Raw genomic sequence first — 22395 nt, 5'->3', positions numbered from 1 at the left:
CTCAACCGGAAGTTCATAATTATTTTTATGTATATGCAGTGCATTTTTAAACTGTGTGTAGTATGTAAAATATTAAGGACATTTCTCTTTAAAGGAAATAGAATTGTTATGGTTTGGGTTTTTCATAGTCGGAGTGGTTGTCATCATTAATACATAAAATATGCTTCCTGTCAACAGGAACATATGCCTAGATAGGGAAAATGATGTAACTTTTTACAACAATTACTTCATCCTAAATGAGTACCTGACTCAATGTGTCAGGGAAGGAACTGGAAATAGGGTATCCATGAGTTTTATTCTGACTGAACCATATGATTTCCCATGTGACCCTGGACAAGAGTCCCCAACCCTTCTCCTTTGGGACTTAGCATTCAAAATAAAAGGCAAAAAAAAAAATCCCCTCACTTGCAAATATTCTTTACAAATTAGGCAATAAAATTAGTGAAGGAATTGAGATAAAGCCTCTCAGGATGAGTCTAGGGCTCCAGTTGAGTAGTGGTGGTCCACCTCCCCCTGGAGTTGCAATCAGCTCCAAGGCACCTCAGCAGGTGGCTGAAGCCATTCCTCTGGCCCATTCAGTTTCTGGAACCAACAAATCAAACTCTTACCCAGGTGCCGGTGTTTGAGACGTTCCTGAATCCTAACTTGGTGGCTGGTCACTTCTTTCACAGTGAGGACCTCTGCTTCGTGAGGTTCATAAGAGGAGGCGCTAAGGACGATCTTGTCACTGGGTCGCCAATCCACTGCATCCTCTACTATAATTCTGTAACAGCAAACAGAGAGTATCAAGTATACTGACAGTGCAGCACCGGTCCTTACTTACTCCACTGAGTGGTGTCGGGATCCAGTGTGGCAAGCAATTCCCACAAGGGGACAGGAAAGTATGACAAAGAGAAAGGGCTTCTGGGAAATTCTTCATTTTAATGGAGTCCACTTGTGCCCCATAAGTAGATATAGTATAGAGATCACAATAACATTCTATGAGATAAAGGGACAAGAAAACTTGCAGATCCCAGGGTTTAGTACGCACCTTATACTCAGGATGACCCAGAAGAGACTCTCGCTTGTGAACTGGGAAACTGAACAATAAGTGTGTTTCCGAAGGGATCTTTTTTCTCAAATATTATGAAGAACGATAGATAATGCCACTCTAAATGATGTCTCCCCATGACATAATACTCATGCCGTTAGGTCAGTTGGCCCTTGAAGGTCAAACTCTAAATTCAGCGGTGCTGCTATTTATGTACTAGCTGGATGACCTTGGGAAGTCACTTCACTGGGCTGAGTTTCATAGGCTTATCCGAAAACTGACCGCTCTTTCAGCTTTCCTCCAGTCTCCCAGTCCTATCATCGGGCCTAAGGGATATGTTTTCCTTGGTTGGACTATGTCCCAAGCCTTATGATTTCATTACATTACAGAACTATGAAGGTTCTGTTTAGTGTGGTTTTTTAAACTCATAATTAACAAAATTTCTACTCAGTTTTTTGCTGCCGCCTAGCTTTCCCTAGTGACAATGAGTGCTTTATTCTCCATTCACTCATTGCCCTCATCCACAGTCTCTGTTAGTTTTAATTGCCTGCCTCTTTAACTAATGCTCAAATTTTAGCAGGCTTCAACCGTAGATTTGCCTCTACCAGTAAATAATTACCCAGGCAACAGAGCCTGTGTATAGGCCATTCAATTGCATTGACCATTTTGATTTCGGCTTTCTAGTAGGTGTGAGAAACATAATGACAAATAAAGCATGTGTCACTTGCATTTTTAAAATGACAACTTTGATTTTGGACTAGTCTACATCCTTAAAGTTGTGTGAGTTGGAGCAGGGGAGCTTGGAGGGGCGAGGGGGTGTCAAGGTAAGAGAAGTGTTCACAAATGTATAACATCATGTATTAAAACCAAATAAGGAAACAAATAAAGGATAGTATTCATCGGTCAATAGAATGAATAAAATATATTAATTATATGATTAACTCATGTGAAGTTAAAACATAGGAAAAAAGTCACAGAGGAAGACAATTATAAGGTGATACAGTTTTAACAAGCGGATTCAGTATTAACTCCGTTTGTGATTTGCTTTCACATTCTAAGGAACTCGTGGTTACAGAGTACTGGAGCAACAGAGCGCTTTCCAACGGGAGAAAGTAAGATGGACAGAGATTACATAAGAAAGCTCAAGACATGAGCGCGGGTCCAAAGGAAGACTCCTGAAGACTCTTTTCCAAGAACCAAGGGCACCTCGGAAACCAATTGGAGTGATCTGGAGTTTTTCACCTGTGAACTGCCAATAGTACACTATACATGTTGATTCTAAATGACATTGTACTAATTTATAAAATAATAAAGACAGTATGATCCACATAAGTAATTAGCTTGTACTCACTAGTATGTATATTGTATCAAGTGTTGCATTATTAGAAAAACTATTTGAGATGTACAGTGTAGCCTGTAATCACCAGATTTTGAGGTGATTGCTTGTTTTGGGGGGTCTCTCAATCAGTCTGCCTTTGATAAGGTGTAGTCTTGGCACTTTTCTACCATTCTCAATTGGTACTAGGATTTGAGTTTTCCTTCTCTGATAGGATTGTTGGCTTTACACAGATTTCTGTTTTGACAGACTAGTCTATTACTAAAGCAATAAGGATATATAAATATGCCCTGTTTTTTAATAAAGATAATAAGGTAGAACACACAAAAGGCCATGTTATCATATTAGCCCACTGATGGATGATGGACTCTGGTGATTTTCATGTAAATGTAAATTCCCTAAACTTATAATGGGGTGTGCGTGTGTGTGTATGTTTGAAAATAAAATAAGTCCATGGATATAATGTTATATCAAATTCAATTAGCAGTACAAGGAGGCTTTTAAAAGTTCATGGGAAAGTACAATTAAAAGGTAATGGAATATTTTCATGAATTTTTGTAAGGCTCTTATCAGTTTAGTGACTCTTTTACTTCATTGTCTACATGACCTAGATAGCATCCTTATTATTCATTATAGACAGTTGATCACCATAATGTTCTGGTAAATTCCATGAAGAGATGAAAGGTTATTCCTGACAAGTTCCTGAAGTAAACACACTCCTCCTGTCAGGTGAAACAGTGTATTCTCCCAAGACAGAGTTATGTGTTTCTTACATATCACTTAACCTTCTCTTCACTTACTTCATTCTTAAAAATGAAGATAACTGTCACTGCCCGGCAACAAGGACTCCTTTGGGATGCTCGATTCCCCCTCAGTATTCCTGTACTTTGACAAAGCTGATACTTCCACCCTGCGAACCATAATGTGCTCTTGTTCTCTGTGCTTATTCAGTGTTGATATTGGTTGTTCATATTGAATGAAAATGGGTCTTTCTTGGTATACAAAACTGAGAGCTCTTAGCATGGTTCTAAGGAGCCACTGAAAATATTCATCAAAACTTTGTATTAAACATGGAATGAACTCATCAATCTTTCCCACTTATGTTTCCCAAACCTAGTTTCATGAACATGGTGTCTACACTTGTGTAGCTGCGGGTGCAAGACCTCATCAGGACCCCATGAAAATGTCAAGAAAACCTTCTGCCATTGTGATGTCCATGGAAAAAAAGTGATCACTTCAGAGAAAACTTGTAGAGCCATGATCAGTAGCTCCTTTGGTTCTTCTAACAAAGTATCAGTCTTCCTTAGACGCCAATATCCACGCTTCTTAGTCCGAGTCTTCCTTCCTCATGGTTATTGTTGAAGCATTTCCAAAAACCCTAGGCTACAAGACTGCTCAACTCTAGCGTTCCCCTGCTTCTGATGGACACTAAAGAGGGTTCTAAATAGGATAGGCTACAGGGAAGAGGAGAGATCTGCTGGTCATTCTAAACAAAACATATCTAAAAAATAAATAAACAAAATTAAAAGAGCTGTTTGTGTTCCTGTATCTAAATGAAAAACAGATGAGAAAGCAGAGGAAATTACAAATAATCACTTTGGAACTCCCCTTAAAGATAACTTTAAAAAATACAAACAACATATCAGCACAGATTCCTTTATTTTTCCATTAATAGTTGACCTAGTTTTAGGAAAACATAATACCTACTGGATGAAAGAAAATAATTACAAAGATCAAAATGGAATATATGCTTCCAAATTTGACTTTAAAAGTTTCCTCAACCTCGTCTGAGGCATTCATAGATAAGCACCAACAATTTAAATAGATTTGTTAACTAAATTCTAAGTTGGATCTTAATGATATAATCGTGGCATTTCACCACAGGCTCAGAGTTGACAAACCCCAAAAGTTTTCCCTCAAGGACCAAGAATGGCCACCAACTTCTGGTCTCTACTAGCATTGAGCTTAAAAAAAGTATCCCAGCTTAAATATGTTCCCAGTTCCATTCAAATGCAATGAGAATGCTCAGACTGAATAGAACTGTGTTGATCTTGATGACATCAAATTTGATAATAATGATGATGATGGAAGCAATACTCTAAATCAAACTCACTGCTACCAAGTCAGTTCTGAGTCGTAGGTGCCTATAGGGCAGAGTAGAATTGCGCCGTGGGTTTCCAAGACTGTAACTTTTTATGGGATTAGTAAACTTCATCTTGTTCCTGCGGAGCAGCTAGTGTTTTTTTTTTAAACTATTGACCTAGTGATTAGTAACCCAAGGTGTAATCTGCTATTCCACCAGGCGTCCCATGGTGGAACAATAATAGTTACTAAACCTACTGCCCTAGCTCTGAAATGATTCACAGTGACCCTGTAGGACACAATAGCATATCACATGGGGTTTCCAAGATCTTAAATCTTGATGGAAGCAGACCGTATGCTCAGTAGCTGCTAGGTTTGAATTGTCAATCTTCCTGTTAGCAACTAGATGATTAGCTACTGTTCCACAAGGACTCCTTAATAATTATTAAAAAGAAAAACAAAACAAACAAAAACACTGAAATTAAGCTAATTCTCACCTACAAAGATCCTAGATAGGATTTTCAAGACTCTAAATCATTATGAGAGCACAGAGCTCTATTTTTTTTTCTGTGAATTGGCCAGGTAGAATTGAAATATTGGCTTTACAATTAGCAGTCCATCACTTAACTCATAAGGCCAAAGAGGGCTTCTTAAATAATAGATGAAGTGGGATATCACGTATTTGTCTACTTGGCCTTTCTTCTCCCTTATTCTGGAGCATTCACCACAATTTCCGCTCTAGTCTGGAGAAACTAAGAAGAGAGGCCCCTAACTCTGGGGTCGCCTACGACCTACATTGTTTATGGAAGTTCCATATGGGATCTTGAGCTCTTGCCACTAAATGAATAAGATCACCAACTCTACATTTAAATACTGAAACTAAAGTGATTTTATAATCATACGATTTAAGTAATAAGGAAAATAAATTCAACAATTCCTAAAATTAAGATACAAGAGTTCTTATCTATTAGACAATATGGCAGTGAGCCAAGATGTCCAACACGTTCTGATTTGCAGAAAATAAGCATAAATTAAATGGTGCCTATAATAGTTAAGGTTGTATGTCAACTTAAATGGGCCAGATCCTCAATGGTTTAGAAGTTAAGATGTAGTCCTTCCCATGATGAGATCTAATAAAATGCAATCCCTTCTATAGTGAGATGTCCTGAGAGCAACCAACCAATTGAAAGCAAGTGTCTGTGGGGTTTTTGTAGCTTCCAAAATATGTGGACAATCTAGTAAAGCAAGTTTTCATTTTCCTAAGTCCAACTTCTGCATCTGGCTTACCATCAGACCTAAGGTTTCCAAGCTTATAAATCTTTATGGAAGTAGACTGTGTTATCTTTCTCCAGAGGAGTAGCTGGTAGGTTTGAACCACTGACCTTTCGGTTAGCAGCTCCATGTGCAACTATGGGTCCATGAGATAACAGACCAAAGGCCTTGGAACAGTTCTCTCTGCTCTGTAAGGTCATTATGAGTTCCTATGAATTGGAATCAATTTCATGACAAAGAACTTTTATGTACTAGATGCTAAATGAGATACCAAATCAATAAAAGGCACTTTGCTACCCTACTGAATCCTTGGGGGAAATAAACACCTTACACAGTTTAGTATCACTTACTAGGGAGGCAGATTGTTATTAAATTTATGAATCATAAAAGCATGTTTTAGAAGTTCAAATGGGGCAAAATTAATGTTTGCTTGAGGGAATAGTGAAATCCATGTAGGAAATGTAATGAAATCTTTAAGGGAAAGTGTGAAATGTAAAGTGTAAGAGGAGATGCAAGGAACCCCTTAACCACCTTATTTCATCTACCAAGTATTTACAGAGCCAGTTTATAAATCAAAATATGGAGCCATTTATTAAGTTCTGAGAGAAGGAATATAGTAGAAATAAGAGGAGTGAGAAATATATATACTTTTAAAAAGTATATCCATAGAACACCACCACAACTTGGACTCAAGAGGTAACAGAATAGAATCAATAATGATTTTTAAAATTAAAGATCTAGGTCAGAGCTACATTTTGTGAATGATGAAACTCAGTCACTGCTATCAAGCCCTCTCAACTCACAGCAAGGCAGAATTGCCCCTGTGAGCTTCTGAGACTGTAACTCTCCACAGGAGGAGAAAGCTCCTCTTTTTCCCTCGAAGCAGATGGTGATTTCAAACTGAACTGCTGACCTTGTGCTCAGCACCCCAATGCAAAACCACCACACCCCTCAAAAACACAAACTCACTGCCATGAAGTGGATTCTGACTCATAGTGATCCTATAGGACACTATGGGTGTCCAAGACTGTGGCTCTTTACTGGAGTCGAAAGCGCCATCTTTCTCCCACAGAACAGCTGGTGGTTTCGAACTGCTGACCTTGCAGTTGGCAGCTCAGCACATAACCGTTCAATCTGAGCCACCAGAGCTGGTTAATTACGTTTTCCAGGGAACTTTTTAAAGCCTCCTTGTGGGTAATCAATTTCTTTTCCTCTATCAGCCCCACATTAAGCTAAGCCACCATCATCTCATCAGAAATATTTTCCTGACTCTTTTACAATTAGTAGCAGCAGCATAATTCTTCCCAGGGTTGATATTAAGAGATTGTGTTGTCTTTTGGTTTAATACTTGTAACAACTCAAACACAAGTATTGAGATCAGACCAACCAGGATTCAGTTCCAGCCTTAAGAACTTCTAGCTTTATGAGTTTAAGAAAAGTTTGCTTAACTTGTCTAGCCTCAGTTTCCATATAAGTCAAGTACTGATACCAATGCCTCCTTTATAGCACTGAGATTTAAATGACATAAAACCTGTAGACTGCTTATTAGGATCCTGACATAGCGCAAGCCTGCATGATAAAAACCTCAATAATGGTAGCTCGTTAATTACTATAGATACTTTTAATTAATAAAATTGAGTTTCTTTCAAATTAGCCTGTAGCTTAGATTCCGAATTAGGTTTTTAACACATTCTTATAAGAAAAATCTATTCATATGGTTCCTGCCAAATTCCAACTCCACTAACCTTACAATTATAATTAAAGTTTCTTCTTGATCGCCCTTAAAAATAACTGTTTCACAAATCCTGTTGGGTGTCAGGAAGGCAATTCAAATTCAACAAAACTGTATCCAGATCCATAGTCTTTCCCCCTTAGCTTGGTCATCTTCTGGTGAATAGCACCATTGTTCAACCATGCAGACAAGAAACCAACAAGCAGCGTTAAGACTGCTCCCTCATATTCAATCCGTCTTGTGCATTTTATCTCCTGTCTCCAGATCTGCTCACCCCTTCCCATTCCCATTAATACTCTTGACTACAAATTATGTGGACTTCAAATCGATGTCCTGGATCTACATCTCTCTCCCCAGTTGCCCCTTTTATAGAGGTAGACATTTTCAGGAAAACAAACAGTTATAATTACTAACTCCCACCCATTGCAGTTGTTAGATGATGTTGAATCAATTCTTAATCCTTTCTTTTAAAAATCTTACTATTACCAGTAAATATGAACCTAATTCCCATGCTCCCCACTTGGTCCATCATGTTCTCTATACTTCTTACCACTAACTACAAACTCTCCACCTGGCCCCCTGCTTCTTAATATATGCTAGATGTTCCTCTGTTATCTTCTAAATATTTCCACATGCCCCATATTTCCTTCCCAGATTCAAAATTTTCTTCCCAACCTGTGTCCTCTCCATCAGAAGAATCCTCAATGTCTAGAATGCCCACTACCCGTCCCCCTTTTTATCTTGAGACCTAAGTTATTTATCTGATGGCCTTATTGATACATCTGTTTAATGTCTATTGGGCACTTCCAATTTAGTATGTCTCCAGCAGGACTCATACCATCCTCAACCCCGACCCTCCTGACCTTGCCATGCCTGCCCATCTCAGTGGAGCTTCCCACCATCCACCAGGCTACTCAATGAAAAGTACTCTTTGCCTTTTTCAGTTTTCAATTCATTCATAAGCCCAGCCAGTTTCATCTTTGAACCACATCTAAAATCCATTTCTTCTCTGCACCACCACTGCCAGCTCCAGAGCCCTTGTTACCATGATTCCTTATGAATTTGCCTCCTACTTAAACCCACGACCCCCCCCTACAATCCATCATCAACAGAGCAGACAACACAGTTTTTAAAATATAAATTGGATTCCATGACTCTCCTACTTAAAACCCTTGAGTGGTTCACCCCACCCCACCCCTGGACCTCTCATGTTCTGACAAATCTCCTATATGCATTTCGCCTGGTTGTGCAATGCAAGTCTCCCCTCTGCAATTCTGCTCCAGCTCCAGGGAACTCCCGCCTGTCTTCCCCACAGACCACCTAGGAGACAATGCAGGACTGGCTCTCAGGAAGCACTCTGGCCTTCTCATCACACCGATGGCTTTCTTTCCATTTTCAGGTCGCGACTTCAACTTCCCCTAAAAGACCCTCAAGGAGTTCTGATGGTGTAGTGGATTATGCATTGAACTATGCATCGAACAGCTCGGTGTTGCAAACCCTCCAGCCAGTCCTCAGGAGAAGATGGGGGTTTCTGCTCTTATGAAGACTGACAGCATAAGAAACCCACAGGGGGCAGTTTCACCCTGTCCTGTATCCGGTCCATGACCATGAATACAGGAGGCCTTTACAGTCTATTCAATGTGAAAGTGTGCACTTGGCATGCTTCAGTTGTGTTCCATTTTACCAGTCAGATTGTTTTGTAATCTTCAACTTTATTGCTTATACAAGGGGATATCCACACCCCCAAAAAACTGGAATGTATTTTCAAAGTTATGCATTTAATTTTGTTTTACCACACAACTTTATCACCTTCAAAATATTCTCCATTACACTTAATACATTTGTCAAATTTGCGATTCCATACTTCGAAAAAAATTTCACTCTTATGTTTAGATGGCTGACAGCATCTTCCTTGTTTTGTTCTTCACCTCTTCTATATCATCAAATCGCTGTCCTTTCATGTCTCTTTCCATTCGTGGAAACAAAAAGAAGTCACAGGGAGTGAAATCAATTGAGTAAGGTGCTTGGGGCAAGAGGAGCATGCTGTTTTTCGCCAAAAACTGGCACACTGAGATGGCTGCATGAGCAGGTGCATTGTTGTGGTGGCAAAACCAGTCCCCTGCCTGCTATAAATCAGGCCTCTTTTGGTTACACACTGTTACACAATATTTTCAGAACCTCTAATAGAAAGCTTGATTAACAGTCTGACCTGGTGGAACCAACTCCAAATGCACCGAGTCAACATTTTCAGCCATTGGTGAAGTTGACAGGCGGCCAGTATGAGGTTTTTCTTTAAGCGACATTTCACATTTTTTGAAATGAGAAAACCACTCATTCACTTGAGTTTTTCCCACAGCTCTATCCTTGTCAGTTGTGTTCAACATCACAACAGTTTTCTGCAGCATTTTTCCCAGGCAGGAAACAAAATTTCATAGCCTCGTGCTGTTCACATAATTCGACTATCTCACACACACACACACACACACACACACACACACACACACACACGATGTTAGAGCAAAACTGCTTTTACAGAAAAATTCACTATGACCAGAGAGCCTTCCCAGGTGATACCACTAGGTGCACTAACTCAGAGTTGCTCGATGCTTGCTAATGGAGGAAAAATGAGTATTAGGAAAGCTTCACTCAGTGGAAATTGTTTCCAGTTTTGGGGGGTACCCCCTGGTATTTCTGTATTTTCTTATTTGTTTATCTCTTTCCATAAAGATGTAAGCTCTCAGAAGATAGGGATCAGATCCTTATTGTTTAAACCGCTATTTTATATGCAGCAAATACTAGTCAAATCTTTGTCCAATGATTGGTGTTTTCTCCAAATATTCTCCAAAAGACCCCTACAGTGTTTTATCTATGCACACTCATATTTTTTTCCACCCAGGGGAGTGAAATAACCCTGCAGGGAAGCCTTCTCAGCCTTCAATGAATGCCTCCACTTCCCACATTCGCTCTCTTCAGAATCCTAGCTACTTCCTGCTTCAAAGCATCTATCACATACGTACTTTTCTATCCATTTTATATTTATTTGACTAATGTCTAGGGATGGGCCTTATATAGTTTAACTCCTAGTTGTATCTCCAAGTCATTATTCGGTGTTTGACATAGGGCAAGGATTCACAAATTTTTATTGACTAAATAATTCACATGATGACTAAGTAATAACTGCTTCTGAAAGGAAAAAATTGTCTACAGAGAAAAACATATCAAAGAAGTATCATCTCAGCACCAGGGACCACTGTTTTCAATAATCAACATGATGGCAACTCGTTGGTGTTTTCAAATTTTAAAAATTTCCCTCAAGACATTTCCCTATTCACATATATGCATAAATTATTTTACTTATTTTATTAATAAAACTCGGGTAGTATGTAATATTAATTTCCACCAGAGTATCCACATCCCATTCCCCTTTTCATCTTTTCTAATTTGAAATATAACAATGGTATTTCTTTGTTGTTTTAATTAATATTTGCTTTGACTCTCTATGAATGGATCGTTTCCCACATGTTTATTATTAGTCAGATATATGTGTCTTTTGTGTCTCATGTATTCATGCTCTTTAGCAATTATTGTTCTGGTATGTTCGTGATTTTTTTTCTTTTTACCCCTCAGAGTTCTTTACATATATAATGTAAGTCTCCCATCTGTAATATCATATGTCATGGATACTCTTTAGTTTACAATTTGCATTTACATTTTGCTATTGACATAGAACAATTTTATTTCAATTTTTATGCACAAATCTCTTAGTCCTTGTATTTATGGATTTTGATTTTCAGGAAACTCTTCTCCAGTGTAAGATTTAATAAAATTCACTTAAATTGTCTTCAAGTTCTTTTAAGCTTTGGATTTTTTTTAACATTCACTTTTCAAAACCATCTGTAATTTATTATTCAGTAAACTACATAGTGATAATTTAATTATATATTTTTCCAAATTTTGCAGCACAGGTTTTTCAATTCAATTAAATGCCAATTTATTCAAAATCAAAGTAATAATACATTTCTAAGTCTATTTCTATGCTTTGTTGGCAGAGCACAGTCTATGTCTAGTGACAATAGTACTGATGTAGTCAACATACTGGTATATCAAAAAACTAACTGGCAGGATGTGAATATTTTCATGTTTATTTTACAGAAAATTTAAAAATCAATTAGATTCCAGTATATATAGCTATATTTTGATTAAAATTGTATTAGATTTAACATTGTAAAACTATTGAATCTTTTCATTTATGTTATGCATCATCTTTTATGCTAATTTATTATGCATCTGAATAGTGTTTTGTAGTTTAACTTTCCTGGGACCTGCAGTGTTTACTCAGTATTATTTCTTTATATTTTAAATCATTATTCTAAACTAGATTTTATTTTATGATTTAATGGATTATACTCACACAAATGATGTTGATCATGTGCATTTATTGATATAAATAATAGTTTTCATACAATTTTTATTTTTTTAAATCATATATATATGATCTACCAAAAATGGGTAGCTTGGATTCTTTTTGATGGTTAAAATTAACATATATTTTTATTCATTACACATTGGGTAATATTTGATAACAATATTTATTGGCTTTTTAAGATATGGTATATAGTATTCCATAAAGATCAGTAAAATAAATCTTTTCTGAAAAGAAATCTTTATTAGTTAAAGCACTGATTCTCAAAAACTAACATACACACATTATTAAAAAACATTAAGAGAAAGTGTCCTTAAAATCAAAATTTCATATGTATATCACAAGAATTCATTTTGAATATATAAATTATTATTTTTTGTATTCTGCCAACATAATCATGTTTTAAAACTTTATATGTGAGGTTAATGAATTATATTAATATGTTACTGCATGGTGAACAATATTTAATTAACTTAATTATACATTATGATATTTTTCTCCTAATGAATTACTGGATATGATCTACTTCTCTTTTATTTAGGGTTTTTTCACATTTACAATGGGATGGTGTGTCAGTTTACTATTTTTATTTATAGATGCTGTTTTAAAGTCTAATTTTATGCTTGCTACATAAAATTATTTGAGAAGCTTGATATATTTTCCCATATCATACGATACATTTTGTAAGGTGCCTGATTCGAATGATTGAAAGAATCTGTTATACATTTGAGCAAAATTTAGTCTTAGAGATAAATCTTTGTTAACATTTTGTCTTTCACTATTATGAAGTCTTTCCATTTTTTCCTACTTTAGGCAATTGTGATCTTTTATATTATTGTAAGTAATGCATTTCTCCAAATATTTCTGTCAATATATGTTGCTCTTGTTGTGAGGTGCCATAAAGTAATTTCTGAATCATATTGATCCTGTGCGCAACAGAACGAAATACTGCCTGCTGCTCCCACGCCATTCTCACGACTCTTACTGATTTTGAGCCCATTGCTGTAGGCACTGCGTCACCATGCATGATGTCCTTTTCCAGGTTCTAGCCCCTCCTGACAACATTCCCAAAGTGTGTAAGAGAAAGTGTTGTCATCATTTCTGCTAAGGAGCACTCTGATTGAACTCTTCCAAGGGAGATTGGTTTTCCTTTTAGCAGTCCATAATACTTTCAACAGTCTTCTCCAACACCACAATTCAAATGCATCAATTCTTCTTCCGTCTTCCTTATTCAGTGTCCAACTTTCATATGGATGTGAGGCAATTAATAATACTATGTCTGGAGTCAGGGCCATCTCAGTGCTCAAAGCACTTCCTTGCTTTTCAATATTCTAAAGGGGTCTTGGGGAGCAGATTGACTAATGGAACACATATGTTGATCTCTTGACTGCTGCTTCCATGAACATTGACTATAGATTCAGCCAAGACAAAATCCAGGACAACTTCAACCTTGTCTTCAGTTATTATGATGTAATCTATTGGTCTAGTTGTGAGGATTTGGGTTTTCTTCACATTGAGTTGTAATCCACACTAAATCCTTCTCAATTTCAGCAAGCAAGGTTGTGTCCTCTACACAAAGCTGGTGGGCAATCAGCCTTTCTCCAAGTCTGATGCCACATTCTTTTTCTTTACTCCAGCTTCTCTGATTATTTACTCCGCAGCAATAGATACCCACGTTTTTGTTACAATTTTAATCTCTTCTGCCAACTGTTCCAATTGAATGTTTCTTCCTGATATAGTCTACTTTGTATGATTTTGTCCCCATAAAATATTTTTCAACTTGCTTGGGTCATGATTTTCAATGACTTGAGAGTTAATGTAATGATCTGATCATTCCCCACATTGTGATTTGAGGTGATCAAGCAATTAGTGGGTAGGATTAGAAGATGACATGTCACCTTTATTCAGCTCACCACCTTGATTCAATGTAGGGAGATTTTTCCCTGGGAGGTGGCCTGTATGAACTTTTACCTCACAAGAGATGAAAGGAAAGAGGATTGAAAAGATACCAAAAAAAGAATCAGGAATGGAGCATGTCCTTTGAACCAGGAGTCTCAAGAAACTCCGATACCTAGGCAGAAAATCGATGGTACGGACCTTCCCCAACAGTCTTCCAAGAGAGAAAGTTTTGCCTTGAGCTAGTGCCTGAATTCAGATATTCAGTGGCTTATATAGTTACTCATTGGGCTGCTAAGTGCAAAGCCATTAGTTCCAACCCACCAGATGCTCCTTGGGAGAAGAATAAGGATTTCTGCTTCTGAAAAGAATATATAATGATGGGGAAATAGATCTATGTGCATATATTTATAGGTTTAGTATTAAGGTAGCAGATGGACATTGGGCCTCTACTCAAGTACTCCCTTAATGCAAGAATACTTTGTTCTATTAACCTGGCATTCTGTGATGCTCATCTTCCCAACATGACGGCTGAAGACAAAGTGGGTGCATAAGAAAATGTAGTGAAGAAAGCTCATGGTACCCGACTATCAAAGATATAGCATTTGGAGTCTTAAAAACTTGAAGGTAAACAAGTGGCAAATCTATCTGAGAAGAGGCACACCAGCCTGTGTGATTGCGGGGTGTCGATAGGGATCAGGCATCAGTCATCAAAGAACAAAAATAATATCATTGTGAATTATGGGGATGCAGAGTGGAGACCCAAAGCCGATCTGTAGGCCAGTGCACATCCCTTTACAATAAGAGTCGCGGGGGTGGGGTGGGGGCAAGAGTAGGAGACACAAGCCAGTCTAGTTCTTTAATGCTTACTCACCTCCATTATCATGACCCCAAGTCTACCTTAGAAATCCAGTTATACCAGAGGATGTACACTGGTACAGATAAGAGCTGGAAACACAGGCAATCCAGGACAGCTAAACCCCTCAGGACCAATAATGAGACTAACGATACCAGGAGGGGAAGGGGAAGGTGAGGGAGAAAGGGAGAACTGATCACACTGATCTGCATATAACCCCCTCCCTGGGGAACAGACAACAGAAAAGTGGGTGAAGGGAGATATCGAACAATGTAAGGCATGAAAAAAATAATAATTTATAAATTATCAATGGTTCGTGAGGGAGGGTTGGGGAGGGAGGGGGGAAATGACAAGCTGATACCAAGGGCTCAAGTAGAAAGAAAATGCTTTGAGAATGATGATGGCAGCAAATGCACAAATGTGCTTGACACGATGTATGGATGTATGTATGGATTGTGATAAGAGTTATAGGAGCCCCCAATAAAATGATTAAAGAAAGGAAAAAGAATTAGTCTTGGAAACCCAAAGGGAGGTTCTACTGTGTTCCATAGGGTGGTTATGAAAAGGCATCAATTCCGTGGCAGTCACTCTCCCCGTATGTGAGAGATTAGATTTGTTTCTTAAAGCATCCTCTTACACTATTTCTGTTATAGCATCGCTAGACAGCTATGACGATGACTGAAGTTGCTGTCGCTGGGTGCCTTGGGCTCTGACTCAGTGTTCATGTGAACAACAGAACTAAGCACTGCCTGGTCCTGTGCCCTCCTCACACTTGTTCTCCGAGCTCACTGGTGAGCCATTGTCATCTCAGCAAACTTCATGGAGTCTAATTTCACAGTTGATCTTCCTACTTTCTAACTTACTGATTTCTGCCTTCACTGTGCACTAACTGATTTCCTTAGGAGTACTGACACTTTTTCATCTGGTTTCTCATAGTGATCGCTTAGTCTGTTCACTTCTGCACCATCTTATTCAACGATCACAGTGTCTAATGGTATGGCAAGCTTGGCCCCCATCTCTCATCGCTGTCCCTGATAAAGGTTGATCTCCGTTTTTGACATAAAAGTCATTAAGGAGTAAATTTTCTTTTCTTTTGCTATCTTCTAAAGATTGATATTTTTACTTATATGTTGTCATAATCTATATATGTAATATATTGTGGTCATGCCTACATCATGTGATCCAGCTTGCTAAAATTTATTAAAATAATTAAATTTGACTAAATACAATTTAATGAAATAACTATCACATTGATTGCATAAAATTAAACTGCATATAAATGATAATAATTTGATCATAAATAATTCTCCACCTATTTATAAATACTCATACTTCAAATAATCAATTGTTGGTACAAAAATGTGTGATCACTGGCTCTAAGGTGTTTGAGTCCTATCAGTGCCCTTGATTTTAGTATTTTTACATTTTCTTTTTCCTTTTAAGCCAAATGAAATAGTCAAGAACTGAAAGATGCTGTTCTTACGTGTCGCTGAGTCAGTTATGACTCATAGTCACCTTCTGTACAACAGAATGAAATACTGCCCGGTCCCCCACTATCCTCAATTGTTATGGTTCAGTCTATTGCTGCAGCTTTTGTGTTCCTTTGTGTTACTCTGGCTTAGGGATATCTTCTTTTTCCGGGACCCTCCACTTGTACTTTTTCCAAGACAGGTTTTCTCATTTTTCTGGAAACCCATAATATATTCAATAAGCAACATTATGATAACTAACGGACCATTAAGCAACATAATGATAAACAGATTAAGTAATGCCATCATAAAGACTTTATTTAACTTAGAGCCATAATCAGTGGCCATGGAAGCAGCACTCAGGAAAGTAAATGACTTACTGTATTGGGAAATCTGCTGCAAAAGGGGTTTTTTAAGTGGAAAAAGCAAGACAAACCCCTAAGAACTATGGTGCCCTGACCCAAGCAAAGGCTTTTTAAATTGCCTCATGTGTATGTGAAAACTGGACAAGGAATAAGGAAGTTGCAGAAGAATTGATGCATTTAAATTGTGACTGTCCAAGATTATTGAATACAGCATGGACTATCAGAGAGGCGGCTGAAAGATGTAAGTGAAAGGCGTTCGTTACTATTTTTACTTCTGTAAATTCCTCACATGTTTCTGACAGATTTTACTTAATATATTTTTCCATGTTATGTTAGCTAACGTAAAAGTTTCCTGAGTGGGTGTTAACAAATCCAGGGACAAGGGAATAGGAGGTGATCTGAAATCTATGGAGAAGAGGGTATAGAAGACCTGATAGGGCTTGATCAAGGGCAATGTAACTGAGAGGAATTACTGAAACATAAATGAAGGCTGAACATGATAGTGGGACAAGAGGAAAGTAAAAGGACGTACAGGAAAGAACTAGGAGGCAAAGGGCATTTATAGGCATGTACATATGTACATATATTTATATCTGATGATGGAGAACTAGATCTATGTACATATGTTTATAGGTTTAGTATTAAGGTAGCAGATGGACAATGGGCCTTCACTCAATTATTTCCTCAATGCAAGAATACTTTATTCTATTAATCTGGCATTTCATGGTGCTCACCTTCCCGACATGATAGCTGAAGACAATGTGGGTGCATAAGCAAATGTGGTGAAGAAATCTGATAGTGCCCAGGTATCAAAAGATATAGCTCCTGGAGTCTTAAAATCTTGAACAAGCGACCATCTAAATAAAAAGCAAAACGTACACATGGAAGAAGCACACCAGGCTGTGTGATCAGGAGGTGTCAATAGGATCAGATATCAGGCATCAAAAACCCAGAACTAAAAAGCATATCTTTGTGAATGAGGGGAAGTGCAGAGTGGAGACCCAACGCCCATCTGAAGGCAATTGGACACCCCTCAGAGGAAGGTCTCAGGGAGGAGAGGAGCCAGTCAGGGTGAAGTATAGCACTGATGAAACACAACTTCCCTCTAGTTCTTTAATGCTTCCTTACCCTCCATTATCATGATGCCGATTCTACCTTACAAACCTGGCTAGACTAGAGCATGTACAAGGGTACAGATAACAGACGGAAATATAGGGAATCCAGGACAGATAAACCCCTCAGGACCAATATTGGCAGTAGCTATACTAGGAGGGGAAGGGGAAGGTGCGGGGAGACAGGGAGAACCAATCACAATGATTTAAATATAATCCCCTCCCAGGAGGATGGACAACAGAAAAATGGGTGAAGTTAAGACAATGGTCCGTGTGAGGCATGAAAAAGTAATAATGTTCTATAAATTATCAAGGGTTCCCGAGGGAAGGAGCATTGGGGAGGGAGAGGATAAAATGAGGAACTGATACCAAGGGTTCAAGTAGAAAAAAAATGTTTTGAAAATGATGATGGCAACAAATGCACAAATGTTCTTGATACAATGGATGGATATATGGATTGTGTTCAGTTATATGAGTCCCCAATAAAATTATTTTCAAAAATAGACAGATGAGATATGAAATAATAATATACTAAGACCCAATATTGGCCACGTTTACAAAACAGTACATAATAAATACTTTCCTATAATGATAAAAAAGTTACTACTCTAAAATATATTTATTTGACCAATTTTTATATGTTTATTCTGATTTTTACCTTAAAAATGTTTTGAAAACCTGGTAGGAAACCTATGGAACTTGATTTACTTCCTATAGCTGGAATTCCTATAGGAATCTAGTTCATGTCTTTAGTTTATTATCATTTAATTACTGATTTTAAATCTACATTTTGTATCTAAGAATTACAGAATTAACTCTTCCAGTTTTATGTAGTTTCTTTCCAGGAGAATTACTAGAATTTGTCTTGTTTTAATAACCATTTGACAGCATCTTATATTTAAGTTATTTCAATGCTCACCATTAGTTCTTAATATTATGCCATTCTTATCCCTATTTCTAAATTTTATACTCAGGTTCAGTCTCTTGACTAGAACTCACTTGCATTTTTCTACTTCTCTCAAGCCAAAGACTATCTTTTCTTTGATTTCAGATGTTAATGGCATCTCAGGAGAATCTCTGGTTCTTTGGCTCAATCTGTTTTCCCCTGTTGTTATGGATGCAGCATTAAAATCCTTCTATAGTTGTTAAAAAGACAAATTCTAAGGTTATCAAGCTTTTAATGTTCCTTTTTCCCTCCTGTGTTTTCTCTTCTTATGAAGCTATGTCGCACTTATCATTCTTGACACGGATGTGCTCAGATTAATTTTAACTACTCCCAGGTTCAGTATGTGTATTCCCATTATAGTTTTTATTATCTTTTCTATTGTAGGTACAAAACCTGATTTCTTATTAAACAAGAATAAATTTCCTATGTGTGGATTTCCATTTCCTGTGCTCTATTTCTTATACCTTCTCTTTTGTCATATATATCCTTGAGTGTCTTCTATATTCACCAGTTTATTCTTTATATCAAATATTCATTTTGATGTAGGGCGATCTTGTCCCTTATTGCAACCAATGCACTATTTACTTCTGTTACTGCACCTGAAATTCCTTAAGATTCTTCACATGTTTCATCTCATTCCCACTTTACTTCTGTCTTCCTGTACACCAGCTACCTTTTCAACTATGACTATTATGCAGTCATCTCATTTTTCAACCCTTGCCTCATAGCATATAGTGTTTTTAAAAAGATTATATTAACAGTTAACAAGTATTATCTCAAATTTAATCCTGGAATAAACTACATTCTTTCCCTGATTTTGCTTAGCGTGTTCGCCTTCTATTATACCTCTCCCTTTTGTCCCTTCAGTCAGTGACTTGAAAAAATGTACCCATGAGTTATCATTGTTAATCTAAAGTTTAATTTCATGTTGCAACAAAATTTCAAGCTGAAACAAAATAAGTTATACACTATATATATATATATATAAAACTTACTCTTATTCCCTACCTCTCATTTCCCGAAGCAATGTCCGCTGCAAGATGTGTCCACGATTTCTTGGGATAAGCACTATGAAGTTGAACTCTTCCATAAACTCCTGAAAATAGAAGGCAGAGCGCATGAATAGCGAAATTGTTCAGCGTAATTCGTATACATAGGTAAAATGGGTTCTTGGTATTAATCAAAATATATGATAGAGAAACTATATACGAAAGTGACCACCTTTTTAGAAAACTTGGCAACTCTTTTATAGCAAAGGAGCCTTGGTGATGTAGTGGTAACGGCCGCTGTTACGCTCTTGGAAACTGACATGGGTTAGGTCTACACTATTGTATAGAGTCACTATGAGTTGGCATTGACTAGATGGCAGTGGATGTGGGTGTTTTGGTTTTGATTATTTTATTGCAAGTCAAATATATTTCAGACAGCTGTGAAACTCAGGGTCTAGAAAGAAATGAATGCCAGACCAAATAATCAGTTCAAAGCTGACTGGGATTCCCAAGGACGTACAAACTATTACTGTGCTTAAAGACTAACTGAAAGGTGGATTATGGATTGTTTACCTAGAGGAGCCTGAGACAAGTGGCCTGGTGATGCAGTTTTTAAAAACTCTCCATTGAAAACCTTGTGCAGCATAGTTCTACTTTGTCACACAGGGGTCACGATGACGTGGAAGTGATTCAACAGTGAATTTTATATTTATCTGTAGTTGATAATATGAATTCAGTTCAATCTTTGATATTTGGCCAGTCTGGATGTAAAGCCACTTTCTACACACACACACACACACACATCTATCATTATAGCTTTCAGAGGGTAAGTAAAACAAACGAACTATAGCTACTAGGATTCCTGTTCATGGTTGTGTGGGTCCTTTGCAAACATAATGTGTCTGGCTATGTCTCTGTGATTGCTGGATGGCTATGATCCTCTCAGTAACAGAACTTTTTAGGAGAACACAAGCTGAGTCCCTTAAGGTTGTCAAAAGGACCGTTGCGACATGATATAAATACAAAAATGTAGAATTCTTCAGAGAATGGCTGGAAAAATTAAACACTGCCTTTAGAAATATATAGTCCTAGATGAAGGACAGTAGAGAAACAATAGCTTCACATCTTGATATTTTTATTTAATAATGGTTTTTATGATTTGGTAGCAATGCATTTTACCTATCATCATGGGTATGTATGTGTAGGTGTAGGGGTAGGTAGTTTTTGAAGGCCTCTCACATAAAGTTTTCAGTTCTTCTGCATACTATTCCTCCTCTCTGCATGTTAGTTTAGGCATGTGTGACCATAGTATCCTCTTACCAATAGTTCCAGAGTCAATATCAATGTCCTGTGATCGATCACAAAGGACCCCCTCGGAAGCCCGAAGGAGGATCAGAAGCTCTTGTTCTCTAGTCAATGGATTGTCCAAAGTACCTGTTGGCAAAGAACAGCATAATTTGAAATTAAAAGAAAATACGGGAGGGGGAATTGTGATACAATTTAGGGACTGTCAAGGTGGGTCATATCGACTACATGAGCCCTGACAGTTAGTGTGTAATGAGTCGGGCTGCCAGCTTCAAGATGAGCAGTTTGAAACCACCAGCTACTCGGAGAGAGAATGGCAGGGCTTTCGACTCCTGTAAAAACTTGCGGTCTTGGAAACCCAAAGGGCTGCTCTTGCCTATTCTCTAATGACTCGGTATCCACTTGATGGAAGTGAGTTTGCTTTTTGGTTTTGTTTTATTTGGGGTTTGGCTATAAAACTGACTGAGGATTAGCACCCACAGCCTGTGCCTTTACACTGAGGAGTTGAATGCACCCGGGCAGGTTCCGCTTTGTGTAGGTAATGCCAGTCCTTGGCTGAGCCCCTGGTGCCATCCTCTCGGTCAGCCTAGGGATGCGCTCGAGGACAAAGGGGAAGCAGGGAGGAGCAGGCTGTGAAAGAAGCTGTGTGCTGTGCTCCTCGTATCACACAGCTCGAAGTCTGTCCAGTAAGCTGCTTTCCAACTGTGATTTCATTTATTTCACGGAGGGCAGTTGAGAGTCTTGGGGAAAGAACGGCCTGCGCTAAACAGATAGTGGAGAGGAAAAAGTAGGACAGTTTTTGCCCTAGAGAAATGTGTGCCGAGTCCCACAAAAAGAGTTCAGCGTTCCTCTCAGATCAGAGATTAAATCAATTATGCAACCCCAAACTGCAGCACATGTGGAGCGTGGGCAAAATGTCTGTGCAAAATTAGCCAACCTGCCGCGATCTTTTGGTATCTGCTTTGACCAGAATTGGGGCTCTTTCTTTCTTTCTTTCTTTCTTTCTTTCTTTCTTTCTTTCTTTCTTTCTTTCTTTCTTTCTTTCTTTCTTTCTTTCTTTCTTTCTTTTCCCCTCGGTTTGGAGCAGCGAAAAGACAGGGGACGGGGACTAAGAAGAAAGGAGAGAACAGGGTCTAAGGGGAGGAAATAGATGGTATTGCAACATTAAATGCAGGGCCTCTTGAATCTATAAAATCAGATGAAGAAATGCCCCGGAATGGCAGGCTCAATTTATTCTCCTCTCTAACGCTCAAAGAATGGTTGGGCGTTCTCTCAAAACTGGACTTTGTCCCCAGGTTGGAGTAGCTGCCTCTGAGAAAATCCCAGCAGAATGCAGATTCTTCCTGGCTTTCTTCTGTCAAGCTGCTCCAAGCTGCACATGGCTGTTTGTGTTGTTATTGTGTGCCGTTGGATCAATTCTGACCCGCAGGCACTTGAGTCGGGACAGAATAGAACTGCTCCACGGGGCTCCCTAAACTGTCATCATTCTGAGAACCGACTACAGCCATTCTCCAGAGGAGCTGATGAATTTGAACTGCCAACCTTTTGGTTAGTAGCCAAACACTTAAATCTTGCTCCAAAC

General features: G+C 38.1%; 1 protein-coding gene across 1 annotated transcript in view; it reads right to left on the bottom strand.

Moving 5' to 3' along the window:
- The window catches only part of PKHD1 (PKHD1 ciliary IPT domain containing fibrocystin/polyductin), a 588229-nt gene that overhangs the window by 173093 nt on the left and 392741 nt on the right, over positions 1-22395 (bottom strand). Inside the window, exons 54-56 of the mRNA XM_075554069.1 lie at positions 20829-20942; positions 19528-19615; positions 609-763 (exon numbers count right to left, since the gene is read on the bottom strand). Coding sequence (XP_075410184.1) covers positions 609-763; positions 19528-19615; positions 20829-20942 — 357 coding nt within the window. The remainder of the gene's footprint in view (positions 1-608; positions 764-19527; positions 19616-20828; positions 20943-22395) is intronic.

The sequence above is a fragment of the Tenrec ecaudatus genome, chromosome 7, assembly GCF_050624435.1.
Source record: "Tenrec ecaudatus isolate mTenEca1 chromosome 7, mTenEca1.hap1, whole genome shotgun sequence".
NCBI lineage: Eukaryota > Metazoa > Chordata > Mammalia > Afrosoricida > Tenrecidae > Tenrec > Tenrec ecaudatus.
This window is presented reverse-complemented; position numbering and strand designations above follow the sequence as displayed.